The following is a 22344-nucleotide window of genomic DNA, read 5'->3' as shown; positions in this document are numbered from 1 at the left end:
ACACACACACAAAAGGTTTGTTCCAACACGACCAAGAACCGTCAGATTACCGTTTCGTTACTAGATAATTAACGTTCTATGGGTTCCATGCGAACGAAATAATACGTTCCATGGTACTGCGCAGGACGGTGATCGTCGTGGACCGTCCAAAAGTTCATGTTGGAACAAAGCTAATACTGAATCACAGTAAAATGAATTATTTTTTTACAAACTTGATTTTTTCTTTTTCCCAATCTGATCCGGATAATTGGCGAGCCGGATAATTGGATTCCGGATAATTGGAGTTCTACTGTAAAACTCTTCAATATTAATGAAAGTATATTTTCGTCTTTATAGAATAAAAATGGATGCAGCTGCTGGTGCAGGTACCATAAAATCTCATCGACATAAACCACTCTCAAAAGCTGAGAAGCAAATCGTGTGAAAAGTGTATGATGGACTTAAGAAAACACATCCTACAACTGAAGCTGATCGCTGTTCGTTTTTAACAGGGGTGTCATAGTCTTGGATCCCGCGTAAGAAAGAATAGTATATTAAGTATGGAGAACGGTAAGGGTTTTATACCGATCGAAGACAATTGTCTGAGATCGGTTACCCTTAACGTTCGACATGCTTATAACGTTTTTTGCACGATTGATACCATTATAAATTATAAAATTAAACATTTTCGTCATATTGACTAGTTTCATTCATTTTATCAAGATAGATACTTTGGTTGTTAGGTAGTAACTAGGGTGCATAACAACAATGGAGAATTGAGTTTTTATTTAGTTGTCAATAATTTTAAGTACAATTTTGATTATTATAAATTAAAATTAAGTGATTTTTTAACTCGACGGTAAGTGAATTACTTACCGTCGAGTTGGAGTACTTATCGTCGAGTTGGATTACTTACCCTCGAGTTGCTAGTAAATGTCACCTACTGACGTAAAATCTGTCACGGTAAACAGTCAAAAATGATCAATCGTGCAAAAAAGTTTATTAATAGCAAGCTGAAAATTTGTTAATAGCTTAAGGGTGTCTAGTCGGACAAACTTTGATGCACGGGAACACTGGAAGAGGGGAAGTTTTAATTGTGGAGCAGGATGAACGTGTCGTCTTGACAAGTTTATGATTGTGAAAAATAGCAAGTTGTTTTTAAGTTTATTCAATAGCCAACGTTATATGTATAATATATGAAAAAATGTTTGTCCGACAAAAATGTTGGGCATTTCAACGAGTTCGACACGTAGAACATGTCACATCACAGGAATTATGTTGGTGATAAATAAAATATTTTAATAAAAGGTTAAAAAATCAATTGGAAGTTTTGTCCGAAAAAATTAATGGGAAGTTTTCGTAGTCCGACATTCTAAACATGTAAAATATAGACAAAAATGCTGGCGATAAATAGCTTTCCGACAAAAACGAAATTTAATTAAGTAAATTATTCCTTACAAAGAATGACCGTTGTCGGAAAAAATAAAGGGTAGATTTCGTAGTCGTAAAATTTAAAAAAATAATTTTTGAAATTTCAATAACTGGTGATTATTCCATCTGAGCGTGATGAATTTTTTTAAATGAGAATAGGGGTCGTGTGAAAGCTCATTTGAAAGGCTACTTGATTCTCTATTCAGTAATATAATATATATATACAATAGCACTAAAGGCCTTAGAGGCCCATGGCTTGAAAAGTTTGTTTTTTTTCTTCATTTTCACGTTTCTTTATGTGCTGAGCTCTTTCATCAGAAAAATTCAGTAATATAAACGTTAACATAATTTTTTATACAGGGTGTCCAAAAAAATTAATTTTTAATTCAATTAATTGAGACAAAAAGAAGTAATTCATTTAATTCAAAACACATTTTAGTGCTGACAGAAAACAGAATGAAATATTTATCTGACAAATAAATATTGTTTTAGCTTAAATTCAATGTTAAGGCTGCCACCCACATGTTTCTTAGCGGTTTGAACATTGAATTTAAGCGAAAAGCAATGTTTATTTTGTGAACTACACATTTTCACCTGTTTTCTGATAGCAGTAAAAGTCTAATAATTAAGTCCTGATACAATAATAATGTATAGAGGGTGTCCCAATTTATAGATTTGACGTCATCGTTGATTTTCATAAATGGCAACACTGTCATTTTGATAGCTATTTTGATAGGATGTGTAAAGTTATACATAACAGCAAAATATCAAATTTTTATTCCCTACCATTTACAAGATATGTAATAAAAAATTACAAAGTTATGTCTGTAATTTGGAATAAATTCAATATGTAGTTCAAATAATACTAATTGTTTTTTTTGAAAAATGCTGAGACCTGTCCATTAGTATTTTAAAGCGAAATTTTTTACATACAATAATAATGTATACAGGGTGTCCCAATTTAGAGATATGACGTCATCGTTGATTTTCATCAATGGCAACACTGTCATTTTGATAGCTATTTTGATAGAGTGTGTAGAGCTATACATAACTGCAAAATATCAAATTATTATTCCCTACTATTTACAAGATAATAAACCATAATATTAAATCTCTAAATTGGGACACATGTGTGTACATTATTATTGTATGTAAAAAATTTCGATTTGAAATACTAATCGACAGGTCTGAGCATTTTGAGTCAACAAAAAAACAATTAGTATTTGAACTACATATTGAATTTATTCCAAATTACAGACATAACTTTGTTATTTTTTATTACATATCTTGTAAATGGTAGGGAATAAAAATTTGATATTTTGCAGTTATGTATAACTTTACACACCCTATCGAAATAGCTATCAAAATGACAGTGTTGCCATTTATGAAAATCAACGATGACGTCAAATCTCTAAATTGGGACACCCTCTATACATTATTATTGTATCAGGACTTAGTTATTAGACTTTTACTATTAAATTTATTCCAAATTACAGACATAACTTTATTTGTTATTATCTTGTAAATGGTAGGAAATAAAAATTTGATATTTTGCAGTTATGTATAACTTTACAAGCCCTATCTAAATAGCTATCAAAATAACAGTGTTGCTATTTAAGAAAATCAACGATGACGTCATATCTCTAAATTGGGACACACTGTATACATTATTATTGTATGTAAAAAATTTAGATTTGAAATACTAATTGACAGGTCTGAGTATTTTTCAAAAAAACAATCAGTCTTTGAACTATTGAATTTATTCCAAATTAGAGTCACTCTGTATAATTAATAAAATGTTTATCTTGTGTGCTAGTTTATTCAATTTTGCACTAACGAACTTGTTTACCACAAAAGTCGGGAATGCATTGATGTGCGGAAGTGTTAAACGTAAGCGCATGGAAGCGTAATAAAAAACCCTCGTATATGAGGCAACAAAACTTGTGCGCCTATATGCAGTTCTCGACTTTAAAGGGTTAACAATGACAATGAAATGTCAATTAAAGTATTTTTATTATTGAATGTTGCTTTACTATCCAGGAAACTTAAACAACCTTCTTGGGCTATGAAATGACCTCGACGTGGTGGAAAGCCAAGTAAATTGGTCTTGGTCCCTACTAATGTGAGGGGAGTACGACCAATGAAATCGGGACAGTATAACTAGCGTGCGGCGTCGGAGTACCGGGTGGGCGCCGGACTCCCCCACCAGACGCTGAAAGGCGCAGCAACTGTTCCCAATCACTGCGCCTTTATCCCAAAAAACCCTCATCTGATTGTTGATTGCTGAAAATTTGAAGACCCTCAGGCCTTCACTGCCACCTTCCATGTTTGCCGCATAAATCAGTGATTAACCCTTAAACGCCCAAGGGTGGGTAAAAAATGTTCACTTGATGCATATTCCGAGCATCGAAACAAAACGGACGTGTTGGCTCTCCGTATTTACAAAGAGTTTTTTAGTGCTGCAAATAAATTTATTAATAAACAATTGAAATAGATAAGACACATCATTTCCGAACCGTCGAGGTGAATGAGAGTGTCTTTTTTCGCGTGTTATTAATAAAATCGAAAGCGATAAAATACCAATTATTGATAAAGTGATCAGTCAATGAAATGAAAAAAATTACCAGATTTTCGACAGTCTGAGTAAGTTTAATTTTTATTTGCTAATTATTTTTGTTAAATCATTTAAAATTTATGAATAGAGATTCCATATAAAACTGTGCTCGTGACTCAGTGTAAAATGAAAATTCAAATAGAAACACAATAAAATGTTTCCACAACCAGATTTATCCCAATCGGAAAATGAAGCGATATCATTACAGCAGGATAATGTGCTGTTTCAAGAAAACTATCAACGTTCACAAAATGAACAAATGCTATTTAGCAGTTGGAAATTATCTGAGGCCGAGAAGAACAAAGCCTTGGAAGCAACTCAACAACTACAAAACCAGCTAATCAACATGCAAAAAATGTTTGATGAATTAAATGAAAAATATACACTGCTCGAGAAAAAACTGTCTAACAATATCGATAAAGAGACAGTTGAGTATCATACAGACGAAGATGATCTTGCACAGGAAACAGAGTGGATTCGTGCGAAAAACAGGAAAAAGAGGAAAATGGACACTTCCCTAACACCACCACGAGAAGAATATAACACAAAAAGTCCTGAAAACCCTAAAATAATTTAGAAACCCCCACCGATTATAGTAGAAGGGGATAACAACTTTAACGATCTTCATGAGATGGTACTTAGCTATCAGAATGCTCAAATAAAAGTCATCAACGACAAAACTATAAAAATTAATGTACAAAAGAGGAAGATTTTAAACTGCTTACCGCAGCATTAAATGATAAGAAATATTCATGGCATTCCTATGAAAACAAGCAAAATAGGCCCATTAAAGTAATGGCCACTGGTTTACATCATTCTGTAAAGCCTAATAACATTGTACAAGAAATGAGGAGACGTGGCTACAAACTCATCGAAGCTACACCCAAGCTAAAGTATAATACTAAACAACCTCTTAATATGTTCATGTTATCATTTAGACACGATGAAAATATCGATAAAATATTCGGAATTTCTGATATATTACAAGTTAGAGTTCAGATTTTGCCGTTAAGAAAATCCAGACTCGTGCCTCAATGTAAAAAATGCCAAGCTTTTGGTCATACGCAAAAATATTGCGCAAAGCAACCACGATGTGTTAGATGTACCGGAAAGCACCTGACTATCGATTGTGATAAACCTAAAAATGCCCAACAAAATGTGTCCACTGTGGAGAAAGTCATCCTGCAAACTACATAGGATGCATGGTAGCAAAAGAAATGCAGAAGTTAAAGACAATCGAAATAAGAGAACTACAATACTTAAACAACCGCAAAGGGTGCAGCAGCAGAATCCGATATATAAAACCAACAAAAACAAAAAACCTACAGCCAAGCTGCTAGAGGTAATATATAAATTGAAAGTACTAACCCAAAACACAGCTCTAACATTGAGAGCACTCTCCAACAAATACTGGAAACATTGACCAAAATGGATGAGCGCATTACTAGATTAGAATATAGCACCAAAGGAGCTATTTCTAAGAATTTTAATGCCAGATAGTCTGAGGATAATGGAATGGAATGCAAATGGACTAGGTACTGCAGCATCAACAAGAACTGCAGACTGTCCTAGACATTGAAAAAATTGACATTTGTCTCATTTCTGAAACACACTTTACAAATGAAACCTACATTAATTTTAAAGGATTTAAAGTATACCATACCTTACATCAGTGGCGTAGCGTGAGTGTCGGCTGCCTGGGGCGGAAGACAATTTTGCCGCCCTCTTATTTGGATATTTTAATTGATTGTGTACTATACATTAATTATAGAGAACTTTTCGGCGAAACCAGTCATCATTATTTTGCATTATACAGGTTGGATTTTAAATTAAAAAATTTATCTAAGTTTTACAATCACATTTATTAATACAAAAATTCTTTTACTTTAACCAATTAGATACATTGATATAACATAGGTACCTATCGCTTAAGATTAGGTACACCTTGACGATCGACAAAATTAAAAAATAAAATCAATTTTTGATTAGAACTAGAACGATACTAGAATGTTATATTTTTATTTTTATTGAAAAGTAATATGAGTATTTGTTAGAATTAAAAACAAAACTTCCGTCTTCAATTAAAAATTTATACGTCTACTTTTTTTAAGAGCAAAGTCTTTTATTACACTTCAATGTCTATCGCATCACACACCTCTTGCTCAATAGACAAAATAGCCAAATTAGTTAGTCTTAGAGTACTCATTGTCAATCTTAAGGCCATGGGTACATAATTCGCAAATATTTTACGTGTATCCCTACTTTTTCTGTCTTTACACGGCAAATTACGTGTAGTAAAATTCACACTGGTATGGATATGTAAACATTACTAGAATGTCATTCTACTTGAAAATGTCATCATTAATTTAAAGAGATGGCTTTTGAATGTTCTTGGATAACTGTTATTTTTATAATTGCAAATTATTAATTCAGTTAATAAATGTGATAATTTTTTCACTACTATGTATTCAGTGATTGTAATAATTTATTTGTACAGCAAAAACTAATACTCAATCGAGAAAAGAGGAAAAGTGTTAAAGTGATTTTTAATAATATATTGTTATGGAACGCTTACAATTTTGAACATCTTTAACAACAAAATACTTGGATCACAGAATATATTATCCTGATGTATTCTCTGCTTGGATCTTCCACAAATAATACACAATAAATAACTTTTTATTAAGTTCACGTCTTAAATCAATTATTTATCAAATACACTATATATCAATAATATTTAATCAATAACACAAAATATTCCCGATGCAATGTCAAATATTTAAAATTGTCACTGATTGTCAGTGTCTGACTGACAATATATGCTGACAATAGTATATTCGGCTGAGTGCGTTGTAAGACAAAGATAGATTTGGAAAATATTACCACGGCATTGTGTTTATTTTTTTCGAATCCTGAAAAAACTAATAAATATTTTTGAAAAATTTAAACGCAGAATGAAAGACTAAATTATTACCGAGGGCCGAAAGTCCCTTAGAATAAATAAAAAGTTTATTTTGAATGAGATATTTGAAAATAAAAATCACACTAAATTTTCTCTTAGTTTTTCACCCCTGTAACTTATTAAAATAAACATTATAGAAGTTCTCAGGGACTTTCGGCCCTCGCTAATAACGTAATCTTTCATTCTGCGTTTAAATTTTTCAAAAATATTTATTAGTTTTCTCAGGATTCGAAAAAAATGAATCCCCATTTGATTAGCATTGTAGCCGAAAATACGTACCGATCATCTTAAATAATTTTTACTAATCAATTTCAATTTTGAAAAACTTCTCTCGCAGCTGGCATGGCTTATACTGTGAAAAATATTTGGAATATTATTAAAATATTGGGCAGAGTATCTTCGAGCTTGGATTTAACAATAAATTTAAATAATTCAAGTGAGTCTGCATTAATCAATTTCGTTGCCTGTAGCAGCAACGAAAGTCCGCAGTCGAAGTTTTTATAGCTTGAAACCCTGCTCGTCAATTTCGTCAGGTGCGTTGTCTACATTTCAACATTCAGTGTTGTCTGGATCTAATAATTTAGCCGACGTTAGATAAACAAACTTATCTGTTAAATTCTGTAGCTGTTGAAATCGCTCACGATTTTCTACAATAACTCTATCTAACGAAGAAAACAGCTTTCGTAACTCATTTTCACAAGACAAGTTAGCACCTCTAGTTCCGTCATCCAAAATATGCTTTCTTGTTATGCGCCTCCGAGGTTTTATGAAAATTCCAAGTTCTTCACACATATTTTTGCATAACCAACAGCACCATTTGCTCATTCCTCTCTTTTCTCTGTCAATATCATCTGCAAAGCATTTTACTGAGCGCAGGATCTTATGTCAAGTCCCCTTGTTTGTAAATATTTTTGTGCATCATTCACTTCATGTTGCACCGGCTGCCACAGGCCCAAAAAGCAAAGAAAGGCAAATGACTGCATCGAAACTAGTAAAGCACCTGCATCTGTCCTAGTGTTTAAGCTTTCACCTGCCTCTGTCAGTTTTTCCAAAGTCCAAAGTGACGAGAATGTCTTTGTAATGATGTCACATTTACGGCATCGCCTCTTGCACTCCACCGCGTGCCTTGAATCCTTCTTTTGCCTGTAGCTTCTATCAGAATTTCCCAACGATGTGTCGGCGAGGAAAAAAAGGAATAGCAACGTTCTAAAGTGCCGAAAAACGTTGTGCTGATTGTTAGTCATAAACGGGAAATTCCCACAAGTCAGTATAGACTATAGACGTTGTTGCCAGTCGCTACAAAATATAATTCATAGAAAAGGAATTCACCAAATTCGTCACAAAATAAGTAATGAAAAATTCCGTGCTCCTTTCAATCGGTCCGAATTTGTAGTTGCGATAAAAATACATATAAAGTAGTTAAAATATTTACAAAATATTTTTATTATTTATTGTTAAATTTTGCCGCCCCCTAAAAAGCGCCGCCCGGGGCGCTCCGCCCCTGCCGCCCCCACTACGCTACGCCACTGCCTTACATCCGGATAATACAGCCAGAGGTGGTAGTGCTATCATAATAAAAGAAACAATTAGACATCATCAAGAAATATGCTACAAAACAGAAATGTTCCAAGCTACTTCAGTATGTGTTAAAACAAAATCTTTTGAGCTAATCGTTACCGCTCTCTACTCTCCACCAAAACATAACCTCAAAAAAGATCAATATCTAGAATTTTTGAATAGACATGGCAAAAGATTTATAATTGGTGGTGATTTTAATGCCAAGCACGCCCATTGGGTTCTAGGTTAATTACAACAAAGAGGAAGGAACTCTTGCAGGCAGTTAAGCAATTAATATGTGAAACACTTTCAACAGGTCGTATTGGCCTACTGATCCCAACAAAATTTCAGACCTGATTGATTTTTTTATAACTAGAAATATTTCTGTTAATTATTTACATATTGAAGAAGCTTGGGACATAAACTCCGATCATTCGCCCATCCTTCTCACAGTGAGTGATACTGTTATTCAATGTTGTTCTGAAGCTATTTTATTGTGGCATTTTTACAATTTTAACTATTTATAATGGGAAATAAGCCACAATATTATTAAAAAATGATTTTTATTAACGTTTCGATAAATATTGGCAATATCATTTTAAAGTCTTCTACTTTAAAATGTATCATATGTATCTGAATTGCCGATATAAATGAGTCAAATTAAATAAATTATTAGAAGAATTTTTTTACTAAGCAACAACATTTTTGTTTATCTTAGTAGTATTTTGTATTTTGACAACGGCACCAGATTTGGGCGTCGAAACGTTAATAAAAATCATTTTTTAATAATATTGTGGCTTATTTCCCATTATAAATAGTTAAAACTGTTATTCAAAGCCAGCCACCTCCTAAACTGACTAATAGGCTAACAGATTGGCGGAGTTTTCAGCTTCATTTAGAGAAACAATAAATCTGAAAGTTTCACTAAAAACTAGATATGAACTTGATGAAGAAACGGAATGTTTTGTTAAACAAGTTCAACAAGTCGCTTGGAATAACTTACCTGAACTGATTTATAGAGTTAAAGGTAATAATTACCCTAAAGAAATTAGAAAGCTAATCGAAGAGAAAAGAAAACTCAGAAGGATCTGGCAACGCTCTAGAGCTCCATCTGATAAAACAAAACTAAATAATGCTACACAACAGCTAAAAAGAGAAATTAGAAAAAATAACGAATCAATTAGTAACTATCTAAGAGAATTGACAAATGATAGCACAACTGATTATTCCCTCTGGAGAGCCACTAAGAAATTAAAACGACCCATAATGCAAAATTACCCACTAAGAAATACAGATGGAAGCTGGGCAAAAAGCAATTTAGAGAAGGCTAATAAATTTGCTGAATATCTCGAGGAAACATTCCAGCCAAATGAAGGTGATAACACACTGCAATGGGAAAATGTCACACAGGAAGAAGGTGAAATTAAACTAGTCACCCCAAAAGAAGTGGCCGACGAAATTAAATCTAATATCAATCCCAGGAAAGTACCTGGGTTTGACTTAATTACTAAGGAAATCTTAAAACAACTTCCTAGAAAAGCCATAGTACAACTGACATATCTCATAAATGCCTCGTTCAGATTAAGATATATTCCCAAGATATGGAAAGTGGCTGAGGTCATAATGACCCTTAAACCTGGAAAACAACCAAATACAGTATCATCGTACAGACCGATTTCATTGCTACCCGTAATTTCAAAGCTGTACGAGAAGCTTTTGCTGAAAAGGTTGAAACCTCTCATAGAATCTAAGGCTCTAATTCCATCACACCAGTTTGGGTTTAGAGAAAGTCATTCAACTATCGACCAAGTCCATAGAATAACGGATATAGTAGAGAGGTCGCTGGAAGGAAAGAAAGTTTGCTCCGCTGTCTTCCTCGACGTGGCCCAAGCTTTTGATAAGGTATGGCACGAAGGACTTAAGTACAAATTAAGCAGGATTTTGCCAAGACAATACACAGAATTATTGGAATCTTATATATATATATATATATATATATATATATATATATATATATATATATATATATATATATAACAGGTATATAATCTTTGCTGAACAGTTAGGAAACAAGGTTGAAATATTGGGGTAGCAGCAATCTCAAAGAAAACTCTTTATAATAATTCCAAGCTTTCGATAATGTTTATTATCATCTTCAGGAAAATTATTTGAGGATGTAGAGCCTAGTTGTTAAATACTGACATAACAATGAAATTTTGTCTTGGTAAATAGTAAATAATATAAATTAAAGTAAAAACTATATAAAAACTTATAAAAATCTGAGTATAAAGCGATAAAAGCTAAAATATTTTTTAAAAAATTATGTATGTCTAATTGGCATTTTACAAAATGTCTAAGTTAGACATTTTGTAAAATGCCAATTAGACATACATAATTTTTTAAAAAATATTTTAGCTTTTATCGCTTTATACTCAGATTTTTATAAGTTTTTATATAGTTTTTACTTTAATTTATATTATTTACTATTTACCAAGACAAAATTTCATTGTTATGTCAGTATTTAACAACTAGGCTCTACATCCTCAAATAATTTTCCTGAAGATGATAATAAACATTATCGAAAGCTTGGAATTATTATAAAGAGTTTTCTTTGAGATTGCTGCTACCCCAATATTTCAACCTTGTTGTATATATATATATATATATATATATATATATATATATATACATATATATATATATATATATATATATATATACATATATATATATATATATATATATATATATATATATATATATATATATATATATATATATAAAAATGGGGTTGAGGTTTATTGGGTATACAGCTGAATAAAACCAAGTGGTACTCTGTTTAACAAATCGTTATATTTCGCTGATTTTCATCAGCATCATCAGACGAAAGCTACAATATTTAAAAAATGGTACAATGTTATAATATGATCTTTTTTTAACAATTTTTATCTTACCTAATTGAGGTTAACGGTATTAAGATATTAAGATGACATCGAGATACTGCAATTTTGATATAAAATGGATGAAATTTTGTTAATAGTGATGTATTAGGATTAATTTAAATTATTTTTATATTGACAAGAAGGAAAATTTTTTGATTTGAAGTTGATTGAATGTCAATAAGGTGAAGTACTAGATATACTAAATATTGAATGTTATTGAGTGTTTTATGTGAGAAATAAGTTAGGTATAAATCGTTAATGTCACAAAAGCTTATTTGAATAAAATCTATTATATCGGTTTTCTTTTAGTTGGAAAATTTAATATTATTTTTTGTATGTTAATTATTTATTTAAAATATGTATTTATTGATGTTGTTTTTCTAATTGTAATAAATAAGCATAAATTTCACTTAGATGTTCGACGTCTGATTTTTTATTTATTAAGTTATCTGTTTGAATGATAAATGCCATCTCGAGGAATAGTCTCTTGTTAAGATTATTTTCCATTGCAAGGATTTTTGTTTCGTTGTAGTTCATTACATGTTGTTCATCATGTACGTGTTTTGCAAGGGAACATCTATCAGGATATAATCTACTGTCACTCTTGTGTGAAGTGATACGGCTTTTCAGGTGTCTATTCGTTTGGCCTATGTATTGTTTGTTACAACTTCCACAAGGAATACAGTAGATTATGTTAGATAACTGGTCTTTAGGTGTTTTATCTTTAACCTTAGTGAAAATGGAACCGATTGTTAAAACTGTGTAATTAGCGATTTTAATATTCTCATCAACTGATTTAAAAATTCGTGTAAGTTTAGGTGTTAAGTCTTGTATAAATGGTAATTTAAAGTATTTAATTGTAGGTAATGGCGTGTTAGTTGTGGTGTGTACTATTGGGTTAACGTTTTGTGGTGTGTGATTAGGGTTATTTTGTGTTATAGATAATGTACCATTTGTTGTATTGAATAGTAGTTTATTAAGTAATTTGTTTGGGTATGAATTCTCTAGAAAAAGCTGATGAAGGATTTTTAGGTTTTTATTATGGAGGGATTGATCTGCAATTTGTAAGATTCTATTTTTCATTTGTGTTATAAGATTAATTTTTGTATTATGTTTATGATATGACCAATAGTTGATATACCTTCCGGAGCTAATAGGTTTTCTATACCAATCTGTTATTATTACGTTGTTATTATTACGTATTAGTTTGGTGTCAAGGAATGGAACTGATTGATGTTTGTCTTCTGTTTCCACTGTAAATTGGATATGTGGGTCGAAATCGTTGAAGATGTATAAGAGTTCATTTATCATATCTTTTGGTAGGGTTAAGATAATGTTAAGATAATATACCCAATAAACCTCAACCCCATTTTTATCTACCAGGTCAGCTGTTATCTTAAAAAAAAAAAAAAAAAAAAAAAAAAAAAAAAAAAAAAAAAAATATATATATATATATATATATATATATATATATACATATATATATATATATATACATATATATATATATATATATATATATATATATATATATATATATATATATATATACATATATATATATCAGAGAGAGTTTTTAGGGTTAAGCAAGAAGAAGCCTACTCGGAACTAAAGGAAATCAATGCAGGGGTACCACAAGGTAGTGTGATAGGACCGGTCCTATACCTATTATACACTAGTGATATCCCTGAAGTAGATCATAACACAATAGCTACCTTTGCTGATGACACTGCCGTCTTAACCGTAGGTGAAGACCATGAAGAAGCAGCAAGAAAAATACAAATATCTGTTAACAGACTTAACAAGTGGACTAAACGCTGGCGAATTAAATTAAACGAAATGAAGTCAGTGCATATAAATTTTACAAACAAGAAAAATCAATACATTCCTGTTAACGTAAATAATACTCAGATACCATACGCCGATACCGCAAAGTATTTGGGTATTACACTAGACGCCAGGCTACGCTGGAGGGCCCATGTTAAAAAGAAACGAGAACAGCTTAACATGAAGTATAAAAAAATGTATTGGCTATTGGGAAGACAATCCACTCTCTCGATCTACAATAAAATACTTTTGTATAAACAGATTATAAAACCTATATGGACATATGGCATCCAGCTATGGGGCTGCGCTAGTAATTCAAATTTAATTATCATTCAACGATTCCAAAACAAAGTGCTAAGGAGCATTGTCAACGCTCCATGGTATTATAGGAACACTGACCTCCATATAGACCTAGACATGGATACTGTTAACAAGACCATAGAAAAATTTGCCAAGAGTCACGAACAACGACTTTTTCAACACGTCAATGTTGAGGCCATCCAACTCCTCGACAACACGGATCTAGCTAGAAGACTCAAGAGGAAGAAACCCTTTGAGTTAGTTAAGTGAAAAATAGTGCACGGTGCAAGTGATGGTACAAGTTAACATTTGTGCAATATATTAACAGAAACTAAGGGGTACTATCGAGTTTGTCCTTAGTCTTAAGTTTTTTAGTAGTAATTTAGGTTAGAAATAAGTTGCTCATTGATCACATTATTTGATCAGATTGTAATGTCCTTGAGCATCGTATTGGTGTTTAATAAATAAAAAGGAATGTGTGTGTACTTTGTACGCACGTAAGAAGATATTCTTCTATTATATAATAGGTAATTTAAACGAAGTAAATATACTTAAAAGGTTATTTGTATTTTATTTAAAAATCAAACTAACTTTCTTATCTACCACTTTCAAAAATTTTTTATTAAAACAACCAAAAATAAAAAAAAATATATGAATCGCCCAGGAATTGAACCCGCAACCTTCCAATCTCAGTGCTAACGCATTTCCCACTACTCCAGCGAGGCCCTAGAAATAGACATGTAAGTTTCGGATATAATTACACAACACGGCGACATATAGTGTAAAAATGTTATGCTTACATAATATTTTATTATTTTACTACAGGGAAACACAAATCCAAAAACACAAGAATTATAATAAATAATACATTTCCTAAAACCACTAATATATTCTTTTAATGACTTATTTGCACGGTTACAGATACATACATACCTATCTTGAAAGATTAGCAATGAACTACATACTGTCAGAACTACATACTGTCAGTGTGCGCAGGCGCGCGGATCATGTACAATTTTACCCTCAATCGATTCGCCGCTAAATACTCCAGGGAAATAAGATTTTTGTCGGGACACTTGAGCAGCCAGGTTGCAAATGGGTTTTTTGGGTACTATATACCTAATACATACAAAAATGCCCGTCACAGTTCGGACGAGAATTTTAGTTATTAACAAATAAATGACAAAAATGGCAGTTTTTTCATTTAAATCGCTACAGGTGAAAATAGGATAATTAGATATCTTATTTATAGTATTCTTCTTTTGTTGCTTCGAAAATTGCAAAATAAAACTAAAATTTCGAAAATAAAAAATTTGCTATAACTTTCGCGAAAGTGACCTTACGACTTTTATATTTCACAAAAAGTTGAGTCAAAGAGTCCATATACTGCACAAAAAATGATAAGACGATTCGTCAATTAGTTTAAATTTTATTCAACTTGTTTATCCCAAAGAGCTTTTTTTTGTAATGTTATTGTTCAAAAAATAATAATTATATAGAAATTCTGTGAAAACCACATGAAAGAACAATAGTCTTGTTTTCAAATTATTGAAGAAAATTATTAAAAAGTAATTTTTGTCACTACGAAAACATTTTACTAAAGTAGAGTCATTTTTGGCTTGAAAACAATGTGAATAGCTTTGTTAATATTGACTGTAGAGTAAATTTACCTTGGAATTTCAAAAGCTGGTATTTTTACACAAATTTTCAAAAAAAAAACTTTTCGTATGTTAATTACGGTCAAAGTTAGCCACTTTTATTATTTAATTCACAGTTACTTCAATATACATAAAATTCTCCTGTAACAGTGTTAGTTACCATACTACTCCGAAACGGCTTGGCCGATTTTTATGAAATTTTGCAAGTGTATCCTATGGGACTGAGAATAGGTTTTAATCTATTTTTCATACCCATAAGTTATAAGGGGGTTGCCCCCCTGACATTTTTTTTATTTTTTTGGACAAAATTGTCTATCTTAATTTTATATGATGTAGGATTAAAAAATACATACAACCCTTAATTTACACTTTTCCATTACCAACCCCTATTTGTTAATACCCATCTATATATTTACATCTATAAAATTCTCCTGTCACAGTGTTAGTTGTCATACTCCTCCGAGACCGCTTGACCGATTTTTATGAAATTATATATGTATATTCGGTAGGTCCTAGAATCGAATGTAATCTATTTTTCATATCCCTGAGTGATAAGGGGAACTCCCCCTAACATTTTGAAACGTTATGTGGGGATTTACGTACATAACGTACTCTACAAGACTACGAGTACATACAATTTAAAAAAATTGTGATCAAAATCCATTAACAAGCTCTGGAGATATTAATCGCAGCATATGTTTAAAGAATCAGCTTCATTTTTTGAGTGCACCGACCACAAATCGATTTCGTTAGAACGTCATTTTTAAAGATTTATTAACAACTCTGTTGAAGTTTAAAGTTTACTTAAACTTTTACACATAAACTATATACCTTCAACTTCGAAATGGCGCTAGTTGGGTTGCTTAATTGTTATAAACAAAGTAGCTGTCAATTAAATAAAAAAAAAGTGGCTAACTTTGACTGTAATTAACCTAGGCAAAAAGTGTTTTTTTGAAAATTTCTTATAAAAATACCTGCTTTTCAAATCCCAAAGTAGTTTTAACCTACAGTCAATATTAACAAAGTTATTCAAATTGTTTATGAACTAAAAATGACCCTACTTTAGTAAAATGTTTTCGGAATGATAAAAATGACTTTTTAATGATTTTATTAAATAATTTGAAATCATAACTTTTCTTCTTTCATGTGATTTTCACAGAATTGCTATTACATTACTATTTTCTGAACAATAATATTGCGAAAAAAAAGCTCATTGGGATAAACAAATTGAATAAAATTTAAACTAATTGACGAATCGTCTTAAAATTTTTTGTGCATTATACGGACCATTTGTCTCAATTTTTCGTGCAATATGAAAGTCTTAAGGTCATTTTCACAAAAGTTATAGCAATTTTTTTTTTCGAAATTTTAGTTTTATTTTGTAATTTCTGAAGCAACAAATGATCGAACCGAAATTCAAAAACTGCCATTTTAAACCTTGGCTCATCTACTACGAGAATAACAGTATAAATAAGATATTTAATTACCCTATTTTTACCCGTAGCGATTTAAACGAAAAAACTGACATTTTTGACCCTTATTTGTTAATAACTAAAATTCTCGTCCGAACTGTGACGGGCATTTTTGTATTTATAATGTATTAGGTATATAGTACCCAAAAAACCCATTTGTAACCTGGCTGCTCAAGTGTCCCGAACATGGTATATTTTTGCATTATTTCCCTGGAGTAAAAGAAGAATATCTTCAAAAAAAAACTTAATGCATATTCCCTTGTAACATATTAGATGTTCCAAATTTTTTCAAAAATTATTTATTGTTAAGAAGACGGCTCTTTATCGAATATTAATTTGGTTTTACCAATATTTTTGAAAATAAAAGAAATATCTTGAATTAACTATGGGGTGGGCACAAAATGTCCAACCTTGCTAAAACTTATTACTAAAAGTTTTTATATAATTTCTCTTTGGCAGGAACATAATCCACAGAATTATGGACGTATAATTACATAAATGACATAATTATCTGCCACACTAATGAGGAGTCTAAAAGGAAGAATGTGGAGAAAATCGACAAATCTGAATTATTGACTTTTACTGGTATTTTAATTTTGATGTATGTACCTACATCGTAATTTTGTTGAAGGTTTGTACATCGTTTATATTAATATTTAAGTAAATGCTGTGTTTACTAAGCATAAGATTCTTAAGTTTAATCCATTTCTAACATTTGTAACTCTCAATAAATATATTAGCTATTTTCGAGGTGGACATTTTTTACCCACCCTTGGGCATACATGGTACCTACATAAGGTTGAGCGTTTAAGAGTTAAATGGATAACGACCAGGATATCCAAAGATAAATCAGACCTGAACTCCTAGTACAATCATAAAGCATCACCCGATTTTTATCCTTTCCCGCCTAAACAACTGTGACCTAAAAATCCCTTTTTTTCAAAATAACTTAAAAATAATTATTAGTAATACCAAAAATCTCAAGGAGTAATAAAATGTATGTTTTGCTTTTCTGAATATTTTGGATTTTTTGTTTTCCTGCTAGACAAAAATTGATTATGCTATGACTGTTCAAAATTTGCATACACTCATGATTTGTGACTTGTTCAAGCCATTTTAACTACAGCTTTTTCAAAAATAAGCACTTTGAACCGATGAAACTTACAGATCATAAATACATAAGCAAAGTAACTTGTGAAGCGGTAACAATTAATTTTATTTGGGATGCTAATTAGGGGGTGATTTTCGTGATTCTTTTTACCAAAAAATAAAAGGGACCAACAATATTTTGAGCGTAACTCACTTACTTTTAATGTTAGAAGTTTTTTTAAAAAACAAAAATAAACCTTTTTTAAACACTTTAAAAAATGTCCCTACACAAGTTGATACCTACACCCAAGAGGGTAGAAGGTCTAAAGATTATATAAAAAAGTTGTAACTAGTTTTCCATGACAAGTGCTCCATTTTTTGGTTATTTCACATTGGAATATTCGATTTGGAATTTAAAGAATAATCTACTGTTTATTAGCTACAACTCTGCTTCTATTGGGTCTACAGACCTCATACAGACACCATTTTTTTCACTTTTTTATAAGTTATATTTTTGCTAAGAATATGTTTTTCGATAAAATATTTACTCTTCGAGTTATTTGCGAAAAACCGTCCAAAAAAATGTTTTCTTTGTTAAAAATAAACATATTCACTTGCAAATAACTCGAAAAGTTTTGAAAAACTCTATAGAACAAACGTTGCTTAGAATTAGTCATTTTATCCAATTCCTGACTAATTTTGAATGTATATATTTTCACCCCCAAGAAGGGGGCATTTCCCAATTTTTGTAAAATGGAGAGGATGTAGAATTGTAAACTTTTTCTTATATAATAATAGATAATTTCTGTTCAACTTGTGGAATTTGTTTGCTAAAAATTATTTTGCTAAAATAATTGAAAAATATTAGTGCATTCACCCACTCACAGATGAAGCTACTGTAATATAATGTCAATATTATATAATAATAATATATTATAGAAAAATGATGATATATCAAGAGAACGCCTAAAATAAAATTCTTGACTTAGACCGCTCTGATTTTCAAAGACTTAATTGTCAACTTATCTCTATAGATCTAAGATGGGCCAAGTAAAGGGTGACAAAGCGAGAAACAACAGTACATTCAAATTAGTTGATGTGAAAATACTTTTACAGGAAGTTTTATCGAAAGTCACTGCAGAAAATTGGAAACGATGTACATAAGCAGCATGCAAAAATGGAGAATGGAAAGTTATGGAACTTAGATTTCTTAGTTGACAAATGCTTATTAGAACCAATTATCATTGTACCAAACAACACAACTTCAGATTCAGATGATGATTATAAACACTATAAGATATATTAGAGAAATATCGCAAATGCATTTTTGTTGTATTGACATGTATGCAAGCGCAGTGTGAATGTTACGCTAATACCAGATAACATGTCCTGCTATTTAGGTTGAAATAAGGGACGCTAATATCGTTAACGCTAATTTGACATTTGGGATGAAACATAAAAATAATTTATAGAATACAAATTTTATAAACTAAAAACTGCGAATCATCTTGTTTCTTGTGTTGAGAAACAAGTGTGTTATTATTTTGTCTATAATACACTACTTTTTGTGGTTAGATTATTAGTTATTCAGACATTTTATATTATTTTTATACTGATTATCTATAATTTGTTGTTGGTTAAATCATTATAATTAAAATGCATGTCAACCTGCTCAACATCCAAATTCATTTTTCAATAAAAAACATTTATAGTATTTCTCAACATTAATTTTTAGGTTACATTTAATACCAAATGTCAGTTGTCACAATAACGTTAAACCCTGCCCCCGAACCTTATTTGCGATAACTCTCTTGATGCCTGTGTTGAAATATACTGTTATCAGTTATTTACGTCTTGACATGGTATTAACATTTGCCTTTGAGATATCTCTGAACTCCTAACTGAACTGTGATATTTATTTATTTGTTCTTATCTATTTGTCATTTAGTTATTGTATAGAGAAAAATTGCTTTAAACAGACATTTAATATGTATGTATTTTATATATTGTACATATTTATATTATAATAAATTATTTAGATTATGTATACTAAAATTTCATTTTCCAAACATTTATACCCAATTCCCCGGCACTGAATAGGCATAGGCATTTCTTTTCATTTTAATGTTAACTCTAAAATCAATTGTCGTAGCTACCTGCATCTCACAATACAGGGAGGATACAGCGAAAGATAACAAATAAAGACACATTTCTAATGAAGAATTACTTACAAGTAGCTTTAATACTTTGAACGACCCTAAAGTATTTCTAACACATTTTTTAATTTATAATGAGATGCTATCAACCTAAGGAGAACAGAATATAGATGACCAGATGTGCACAGAAAATATGACCTTTGCACTGTAACTCCAAATCAATACACCTCCCGCTTCTCTGATTTAGTACTGAGGCTTCTCGTATTGAATGAGTAAGCTAGTGAAAACCGTAGTTACCAAATGTAAATATTTGACGAAATATTAGTAATTTGTAATATAGGCGGTCTTTTTGATTGCGAAGCCACTACTTAAGGGTTAACAGTAATAATATCGTAAAACATACAAACCTTACTGGTTGCTTGTAATATAAGATAGCTAGCAAATAAAATGCTCCTACTTGTGTGTACAAAGTCCTGGGAAAATAAATGAACTTTTTAACAATATAAAAGCAGTTTTCACAGAAGTCCTTTAATAGTAAAGCATATGTTTGACCCCTAAAACAATATTATCCACTTAAAAATATAGTAACATAAACTATTGACACAAAATCAGGTATTTTTTATAGCCCCCGTACATGTTAAGCCAATGTATACAGGACCACTTGGCATAAATTTATGATTGACAGCCAGCATTGGTCTACAAACTGAATTTTGTAGGTTTTTTGTGCACATATCGAAGGATTTCTGCACGATCTGGTATTAAACAACACTTTGTCATGTTTGGTGATTTACATGTTGGTCATTGAGTTATTTGTTTTCTCACATACTGTTCTAATATTTTATATAGGCTGCTACAGTCTCCACATCCATCATCAGAGTCACCCACTATGAAAGTATAATGCAGACAGAGCAACTCCACCAACATGTAATCACTGTTCTTACTTGGCCCAACGTGTACTGGAACCATTATGTATTATTCGAGTAGAAATAATGACAAATACGAGAGTAAGACGATTCTAAAGCACAAAAATATATATTTTTTTGTTGTTACACCAGCCTTTATTCTAATATTGCCAAAAGATATTAACAAAATGGTAAAAGGTCATAAATAAAATATTTTAGAACAATAAATGTACATACGCAAAGACATATGAAAATTTTTGATTGTGCCATACTTTCTGAAAATCTTGAATTCTGAAAGACTGATATGATTCAAACTCATTTAACAAATCTTCACAATCAATTTGAAATGCTGAAGCAAGTTCCTTATCAAGTGTATACATAGGTAATCTAGCATTTTGTTCCATTTTTGTCTCTTGTTGTAGAATCAAAATACAAGCAAAACTTTTATTTGCTATTATTTACTATTTACTAATCAACTGACATTTTATAACATTACATAACCCTAAAGCTTGCATAAAATTCTTCTTTTATATCATCTTTCATTTACTGTTAATTACTGCAAGTTGTACACTTGTCAGAACACCTAGAAATTTTTTTGTTCAGTTAATGATAGAAACGTCAAAGTCTTGAAATGCCCTATAAGATAACATATGGCAACACTGCCAAACACCATTTGTAGCTATCTTCATCGGAACAAACTCTGGGAATATTCCGAATTCCGAATAATATTTAAAATAAATACAAAAATCAGAACGCATTGTTCTGTCTGTTTTTTGTACTTAATCATTTTTAGTTCAAATAAGTTTTTCTATTGTAAATAATCTTATCATATTAAAAATGCTCACCAACATTTATATTTTTTTTATTTGTATGTTTGAAGTTGGAAATTTGAAATGAAACGAAATTGTATCACTTTCACGTTCGGGATAGGTTCGGGTAACTTCGCTAGAAGAATGAGGTTTATTTAGCCCAAAAGTTTTCGCGCCCAAACTATTTAGATAATCTAACCCTATATTGTTGGTGTTTGTGTTAAATTTTTATTTTTGAATTTATATCATTCGTAATATGACCAATAGCAACCCCCAAAATGAAGCAGAAATGGCCCAAGAACCTGATGATGGTAATATTAACAAAAAATTAAAAACAGAAAACAATGAAACGCAGGAAAATGTTGTTAAAGAGACATACAAAAAACCAGATCGATGTAATTTGTGTAAACAGTTTTCGGATTCGGTTCACTTGTATAGTGGACATCCAAATAATTCAAACGAAGAGTTCATAGCTCTAACAGATCCTAAGATTTCTCTATTTACCGGTAACGAGGAGGTATACAACGAAGAAGATGTCCCTACACATCAGGTAAGAATTGAAGACCTAGGTATAAGAAGGAGGTATGTCTCATTTTCTAAAATTTCGAGTTTTATATGATAGCTAGAGTAGATATAGAGAAGTCAC

At 31.1% G+C, this 22344-nt stretch overlaps 2 protein-coding genes across 3 annotated transcripts in view; one reads left to right on the top strand and one right to left on the bottom strand.

Moving 5' to 3' along the window:
- The window catches only part of LOC114334005 (uncharacterized), a 42343-nt gene extending 20737 nt beyond the window's left edge, over positions 1 to 21606 (bottom strand). Inside the window, exons 1-2 of one of the 2 annotated variants that reach the window (XM_028284004.2) lie at positions 21127 to 21597; positions 20395 to 20541 (exon numbers count right to left, since the gene is read on the bottom strand). In XM_028284004.2, coding sequence (XP_028139805.2) covers positions 20395 to 20541; positions 21127 to 21293 — 314 coding nt within the window. In that variant the 5' untranslated portion in view covers positions 21294 to 21597. Of the gene's footprint in view, positions 1 to 20394; positions 20542 to 21126 lie in introns of both variants that reach the window. The other variant, XM_028284005.2, reaches the window with a different exon arrangement.
- Positions 21607 to 21783: 177 nt separating this feature from the next.
- Positions 21784 to 22344, top strand: part of LOC114334004 (DNA (cytosine-5)-methyltransferase PliMCI) — a 114022-nt gene continuing 113461 nt past the window's right edge. The window contains exon 1 of the mRNA XM_050656416.1: positions 21784 to 22248. Coding sequence (XP_050512373.1) covers positions 21955 to 22248 — 294 coding nt within the window. The 5' untranslated portion in view covers positions 21784 to 21954. The remainder of the gene's footprint in view (positions 22249 to 22344) is intronic.

This window comes from Diabrotica virgifera, chromosome 7, assembly GCF_917563875.1.
Source record: "Diabrotica virgifera virgifera chromosome 7, PGI_DIABVI_V3a".
NCBI classification, from domain to species: Eukaryota; Metazoa; Arthropoda; class Insecta; order Coleoptera; family Chrysomelidae; genus Diabrotica; species Diabrotica virgifera.
This window is presented reverse-complemented; position numbering and strand designations above follow the sequence as displayed.